The sequence below is a fragment of the Poromitra crassiceps genome (genome assembly GCF_964638095.1).
Source record: "Poromitra crassiceps genome assembly, chromosome: 1".
NCBI classification, from domain to species: Eukaryota; Metazoa; Chordata; class Actinopteri; order Beryciformes; family Melamphaidae; genus Poromitra; species Poromitra crassiceps.
The window spans coordinates 38,408,600-38,416,376 of NC_139623.1; the positions used below are offsets into that span (position 1 = coordinate 38,408,600).

The window sequence follows — 7,777 nt, forward strand, 5'->3', positions numbered from 1 at the left end:
GTGATGAGCGGGAAATGCCAGCAGCTTTGTTGTGTCTGCCAGTGATGTTGCATTTGTCTACTCAGACATCTTCACTAAATCATTCTGTGGAAGCATGGCAGTTTATCTAGTGATTAAGGTTTATTCCAGGTATGCAGTCATTGTCAGTCACTCCGACTATGAGTGGTGGCTAATAACGTGTAAACTTATATTTCTTCAGAAGCTTTATGGATTGGATTCTTCACCATTTCAACCAAATAGAACATCATTGTGAAGGGAACCTTCTTCAAATAAACCTTATATTTGTTTTCTACTCATAAATACTGAGGTACTTTATAACAATAAAGCGATGCTTAGTTGAGATTTCTCCAAGAAATTTAAATAAAAGATGAATGAATGAATTGATGGATGAATGTAATGTCATGGGAACTGAGCAGCCAATCAACTGGTGTCAACTTCTATCACAGCAGCTACAGCCTTGTCAGTGTACAGTATGCATCTTAAAATTTAACCAGGAGTGATGCAAATCATAACAGGATATGGACTTTGGGTAATGAGTAAGGTTTGTAGTCAAATGTTTTGATGATTTTTTAATTTTCTTTACAAAAAAAATGCAAACATGTACAAATATGTACAGAACTTTTTACAAATCCCCGAGTCAAAAAGTCAGAAGGTTGTGGAGTTTGTCTTGATAGATTGTTGCAATGTATCATTATTCATTAAATATACTGTAAGACTGAGATGTACAAACAAATAACGGAAACAAAATAGTTTTCTTGCCACAATTACCTGGCACTGTACATTAACTCACTACACATGTGGTGTGAGGATACTGTATTTGCATTGCACACGGTAACTACTGGCTAACTACTTGCTCATGTCATCATAGCATAGAGTATGGTATATTAATGTTATTATCTGTATATAGCTGTCACAACTCACTGTAAAATTTAATTAGCTGGGAAAAAAACACAACCATCTAGCCTGAATAAGAGGAAAACAGAGAATGTACAGCACCAGAACCCGGTGAAAAACACAGAGACATGGGGAGACATGGGGAGACATGGGCAGAAAGCTCCATTGGATCAGTTGGGCTCTTCATAACATCTCTTAAGAACTTGAGAACGGACGAGGCAAGGTGAGGAAAGCGCTCCAGAACTGCTGCCAAACAACGGGAACAGGGACGGGGTGAAAGTGTTCAAAGTGCAAAGACCAGCATGCCGGTCTGGAAGGAAGATAGAAGATTCCAGGGTGTGTGTAGGCTCAGAGAGTGGGAAGACTTTGGGCAGGAAGAGTCTTCAAGTCCTTTTGAGTCTATGTACAAAGTCAGTGCGGTCCTGTCCTGAGGGTCTCAGAGCTGGCAGGGGAAGTGTGGGGAAGGGAAACACATGTTGTTCCATAAGTCGTCCAAGGTGGCGCCCAAGACTGTGTACTGCGGCAGATCCTCTACTTCCTCCCCTGCAAAACATAAACAGAGGAAATACAAGGTCAGGAGTGTACGATGGACAGTGAATTTAGAGCAGTGATTAAACTGGAGCCCAAACGACGTGTGCATTAAACGGTTTTAACGCACACCTGCCTGCCCTATCAGAAAAGAGTATTCATTCAGATCATGCACCCAGCCTGAAATCGAGCATTCTCCTATGAGTCAGTTACTTACTTACTACTACAGCCGCTGGCATAAGTCTCTGACCTCGATTTACCTATTAGTAGGGATGCACGATGATATGACATCATTGGTATCGCTCGGTAAAGGTTTTAAAAGCAAACATTTCTCCCGATATGACAGGCTGATAAGATGTCAGTTTAATTATGCCCAAATATGGCCCGTTTTACATAACCTGGGTTGGTTGAAGTAGTTCTCTTATTTTTCCCAGTGAATGTGTACATTTTGAAAACATTGTATTTATGTCTGCATCTGCTTGTGGGCCGTCACGATTAAGACTAGGCATAATAATGTGTTAATTCGACTACAGGAGACATCTTAAATTCCTAATTCACTGCTATAAAGCACAAGGGTCAAGCCACCATGCATGTCCCCATCTAACCAAACTTAAAGCAGTATTTTGAATCTCCTGGTCTAATCAATCAACTAAGAGAATTTCCTAGCCCACTATATATGCCCATCTAACCAATCAACTCGCAGCATTTACCTGAGGAAGTGTCACTCCATTGGCTCCCTGGACTCGAGTGGGAGTAAGAGTCTGTGCATGCTTCATTGGTCAGGAACCCCTTGTCGTCTAAACTCCAGCAGTTAGCAGTGTCTAACTCCAGCTGCTGGCAAATCTGAAAGAGCAACACCGGAGTGAGGCTTTTCTATATTTTGAATTTCACCACACCAAACACTTTGGATGATCAATGTTAGCATTTATTTATTTTATTTTTTAATATTTGTATTATGGCACATGCTGATTATGCAGAATGAGACAAACATGGGTATTCCTGACAATGAAAAACATGCTGGTAGTAGAATGGTAGTAGAATAAACCGTTGGCTAAACTTACTTTGATTATGTCGTTGGTGTCGTCGTACGATGCTGGAACATCAGAGGGAAGGGAAAGAGGGAGAGAGATGACATGAGTATGGCGCGACGATACAGTCATCAAAGCATGTGACATCTTCAAACAACATCTGAGAGGCACGTTTCTTTTCATGGTCACTTTTTTGTACAGTATCTTTTAAGTTTGGCACTGTCGTGCAAGCTGATTTTCCATTAGGCGCAATGAATGAGATTACTTAGTATCATCTCATATGTTTGAATTTATTAAAACTTTAGTAGAGAATAACATTGATTGCGCCAAATCTAGTATCCATAATCCATTTCTTAGCAGATATGCCAATCAATGGATTTTTTTTTTGTTAGTTTGTTTTTGTTGTTTTTGATCCAAAGCTCAGTGTTACTGTCTTACCGGGGCTGTGCTCGGGCGAAACCTCGAATCTTCTGTAGAGGTCGTTGGTGCTGTCCGGCCCGATCTCGATTGATGTCGACCAGTCAGGAACTTCACTTGGGCTCACATACCAGGCATCTACAGGAAAAGGCAAACAACACAACACAACATAAACCTGATGCTGCTGCTTACATTGATCAATGAATGTACTACCAGTGACCATTTCAGCCTTCACCAAATCAAACATGCACACGTGCCCTTTCCAAAGAAATCAGATGTTTGGCGGTATGAGGTCACATGCTCACCTTGGTGCTCTGTGCTGTCCACCATGTTCTCCTGTGTGGAGGGCGAGTCATCCTGAAGCTGTGAGCGCTGGTCCACAGGAGACTGTGTGTCACTGTATTGCATGTCCTCCGACTTGGTCCTTGTGCTCTGCCAGAGAGAAAATACATAAATTGTCGATTCCAGAAGAAATCCCAGAAAAATAACTAACAAACAGGCCCAAAAAAAGAGGCAGTTATTAAGTAGGTCATCCATATATCTGATTGGTTTCTATGCCCTATAATCCTGAGTGACTGAAACCTGAATGTATATTTTTCAAGTGATGTGTATAGTATAGTCTACTGTCTTATACTGTGCTGCTATGTAACTCATCCATAAGTCCCTGTAACCGATGCCATAAAGACAAAGTCCTTTTCATTTATTGTACTACAGCTACTGATAATGTTATTACAGTAGACAAACTGGGTTAATGTGACACATTTTGAACTCCAGCTGACTCTGGGGCTGTAATTAACATTTGAGTCGGTCAGAAGTCGGTTCCAGTAAAAACAGAGCGCTCATAAAACATCTATTTACCTTGCTCCTTGTCTTTGCGTCCTTCCCTTTGCTGCGCTTATCTGTGCAGATGGAGAGAGTAGAGCATTTATTACTCCAATGTCCAACCTCTCAAACGGCATTAACGTGATGGCAGAACAGAATCGTTGCTAGCGGAAGCGAAGACGAAAAGCATAATGGTCCATTGGTTGAATGTGTGGTTTGGGCGTCAGGCGTCTTCTTGCAGCTGCTGTATGAGAAAAGATGCATGCACGCTGACATCACATCCTGTCAGTTTTCTCACCTTTAGCTTTGGGGGAGACTGGCAGCAACCTGTAGACACGCACTGCTTGGTGGCCTTTGTTAACACTCTTGTCTTTCACCTCCTCGATATCTGGCAGCGAGTTCATGGCACAGCGGAAATTGGCTTTCCATGTCTTTGGATCGGCGGAGGACCGGCCCTCCACGTATTTCCCTGCAGAAAGAGCCATGTGAAATAGTTTGCGTTAGGTTCACGCACACAACACTTATTTCTGATTTGTTCGCAGATGCGTATGTGCCAGAGATGGGGACTTGTGCATGTGTGTGCTCACCTGTGTGGATGGCCCACTTCTTGAACAGACAGGCGTCCTTGTCCAGCTCCCAGCCGTGCCGGGCGGCATGCTTCCAGGGGATGGAGAACATCTTCTTCTCCTGGGCAAACACATTAACGAGGAGGCGTTATTAACGAGGAGGCATACTGAGTCAGAATGAGGGCTGCTCAATTGTAAAGACAAGCATAAATCCCCTGAACAAATATTCACAGTGTTTTTCAGAATCCCTTGCCTACTAAACGAAGCTGCGCGTGGGGGTGGGGGGTAGTCTTTCAAATTGTTCAAACTGAGAAACCTCATAATTAATCAAATGTCCGCCCTTGTCAACATGTTTTCAGTGCAGCTGAACTTATGGCAAATTGTGTTCGCATGTTGCACAATTCAAAGCAGATTTCGGCAAGTTTCAAGTTTCAAACAAGTTTCTGTCGAGACTCTCCGCATCAAAACACTTCCACCTCTTGTATAGCGATGGCTTCCTTTACGGGTTTCTCTAGTTATAACATGAGCTAATGTAACATGAGTTCTCACAGCTGAGAAACAGCCTTGTTCTGATCTGAAACATTTCAGAAGCTGTTGACAGAAGCTATGCTTCAAAAGTGTACAAACTATGCACTTGTGCATTGCCGATGACATTTACTCCAGTAAAATTTTGCATGGGCGTGTCTAAGGCCAGTGCCAAAAATGCAAACGCCCCAGGTTTGAATCCGGGCCAGGACCTTTGTTGCGTGTCTTCCCTCTGTCTCTCCCAATATTTGATGTCTCTCTACTTTGACTTATCTAATAAAAGGCAAAAATGAATTAAAAAAAAGAATAATAAAAATGAGGAAAGAAAAACACAATAGGGACACTATAGGGAAACAGTTCTGCCTATGCACTTCTGATTTCCATGTTTTGAACCATAAACTATAAACATATTCTATCTAAAGTGTATGTAAAAATACATTTGTCTGGGAGCCTAGCCTGAAACTGGAAAAATCGTCTTACATTGTCCACCCACACCAGGCCAGAGATGGCGTTGGTTTCGATCATGCTCTCCAGCCACGGCCTCATCCTCATCCTTGACACTGGCATGGTTGCCTGAAAGGAAACATGCAGAGCAGAGAGAGGAGGAGTTTAGATACAGGGTCATGGTACAAAGAGCCCGTACTGTATATCTCCCGCTCTGCCTCTGTTTAGATTTATTGCTGTGCACAGGGCGAGATGGGTTCACGATGGGGGCAGCAGGGTGGCTTAGTGGAGCGGAGGTGGAGATGTTGGAGGCAGTTTCTGATGAAGGTCACATTACAGTATCAAGATCCAGATATGACTTATGACTTTTTTGTTGTAAGTGTTAAAAAAAATTCACGTTGGTTCATGTAAAAATATATATAAATAAAGATGAAAAAAGTATAATCATGCAACATCTGGAGAGGAGTAGGCTACCAGGGTACGCGCCAAATGCATGATGGTTGCGCGCTGCCCAGGTGGTGCCCAGTGCCCAGGCTAGCTCACATGCCTGCTTGGCACCAGCCATTCAAACCAGATAAGAAACTCACTTTCTGATCAAAAACACATGGCAAAATCAATCCTTTCGAAACTACGTACTATGCACTAAAAACCAATCTAGCAAAACAAAATCACCAAAAGATTCCCAATACTTTTTAATTAGGCTACTACAACATTACCACCATCAATAGTTTTCTATAATCCTTAATGGACTTTGTCAACAAGTTATTCACGCATTACAATATTTATTTTTTCATAAATGTAGGCCTAGCTCCAAGCTCCAAATGTTTGGAACGTAATTAGAAAATAATCACAAAATAAAAATAAACACGGAAATGGGGTAACTTACAGTAGCAGCTTCTGCTTATCCTATGATCGATGAAAAGCAAAGATGGATATTCCGTTTGATTAAAGTTTGCAAGATGAGCTTGTCCTCGTCTCAGTCGGTACAGTCCAGGAGTCAAACCGGTACTAATGAACTGCACATGAGGGCAGGTCGCTTTTATAGAAGATGAAGGTGGGTTTTCCCCCGGCAAGACAACTGCATATGGACACTGCAAAAACTGCATCTGCGCACTGAGCGCCGGCAGAGAGCGCTTTCTCGCTGCTAGTCGATTTCCCAGAAATCACATTGTTGAAGGCAAGGAGGAAGTTCATAACAACACGGGCCGTTTATGGCACGTTATTATGGCAGTGGCACCATTGCCGCACGTAGGCTGGTCTGTGCCAATTTACAGCAACCTGCTTCATCTCTTTGTGTCGTGCTTTTTGACTTTTGCAAGGGGCAACTCTGCAGTAACTTTGCAATATTACTTCTAAGTATTTGCAGATATTGCTATAACCTACATGGCAGATTCATATTACTGTAATTACACTGCATTGCACAATCAAATGAAAGTACGAGTTACAGAAATTAGGATTATTATTATAGGCTACTGCTACTACTACTACTATGAGGTTTTATGCAGCATAATAAACCTAGTACTAATAATAATAAAAGCTTTATTATTATGCTACAGCAGCACTAATAGTAGGCTAGTAGCCTAGTTTGGAGTTTGTGCAATGTTTAACACAAAATATGCATATTACACTGTATTAACCCTCTATTGCATGGCACATTGCCTTGGTATGGCAATGACATTGACTTCACCATCTGTCACACCTTTTTCCAACAAACCCTACCACAGAGTGCAAAGGTGAGCCAACAACAGAAATGCTGCAGGAGCCTAACTCTAAGGAATACACCTGGCACACTCCCACACACCCACGTCATCCAGAAGCCAAAGTCCAATCCATGGAGGCATGATAAACATGTGCAGCAGCAAGACAAGCCCTTTAGAATAAACAGCCACTCAGCTGGGGAACTGGGGCATTTATAAGAAATGGTGTAGTAATTTCTGCGGCCGCTAGGGGGAGCTGGGACCATGACACAGATGCCCGTGACAAGGAAGCATGTAGACAATCCGGAAGCGTGTGTGTGTGTGTGTGTGTGTGTGTGTGTGTGTGTGTGTGTGTGTGTGTGTGTGTGTGTGTGTGTGTGTGTGTGTGTGTGTGTGTGTGTGTGTGTGTGTGTGTGTGTGTGTGCGTGCGCGCGCGTGCGTGCGTGCGTGTGCGCGTGCGCGTCGTGCGTGCGTGCCTGCGTGCCTGCGTGCCTGCGTGCGTGTGTTCCTGCCTGCCTATCAATCAATTAAGCAAAGCAAATAGCTTACATATCTAAACATAATAAATAAACAATAACATAAAGTCAATATCCCTTAATCATGGGGCTGCAGAATAAACACATTAGTGTGCGTTCACTTTTTTTGTTGATATCAACTCTTATCATAGCTGTCAAATGGTGTTTGACAAACCTGTCGAGTAGTGCGCGTGGCTGAGTGCAAAAGTTATTAAAGCAATCAGTTTGGAATTTCACTACTCTCACTTTTTTGGCAACATTTACGGCATTTTGAATGCTGGAGGTCAAGTGATGTAAACTTGATGTAACCCACAGATAGTTAGGGGGACTGTTTGGGGATT

General features: G+C 42.6%; 1 protein-coding gene across 2 annotated transcripts; it reads right to left on the reverse strand.

Moving 5' to 3' along the window:
* Positions 1 to 562: 562 nt before the first annotated feature.
* Positions 563 to 6,229, reverse strand: irf1b (interferon regulatory factor 1b). 2 transcript variants are annotated; one of them, XM_083641475.1, is made up of 10 exons: positions 6,111 to 6,229; positions 5,261 to 5,353; positions 4,277 to 4,376; positions 3,988 to 4,158; positions 3,726 to 3,766; positions 3,173 to 3,299; positions 2,889 to 3,005; positions 2,484 to 2,515; positions 2,133 to 2,265; positions 563 to 1,437 (listed from the first exon to the last, which is right to left on the reverse strand). In XM_083641475.1, exons 2-10 carry the CDS (start codon positions 5,345 to 5,347, stop codon positions 1,331 to 1,333), a joined length of 915 nt encoding a protein of 304 aa, XP_083497601.1. In that variant the 5' UTR covers positions 5,348 to 5,353; positions 6,111 to 6,229; the 3' UTR covers positions 563 to 1,330. The 2 variants fall into 2 exon arrangements, with proteins under 2 accessions (XP_083497601.1, XP_083497602.1); XM_083641476.1 differs by lacking the exon at positions 2,133 to 2,265.
* Between the last annotated feature and the right edge of the window lie 1,548 nt (positions 6,230 to 7,777).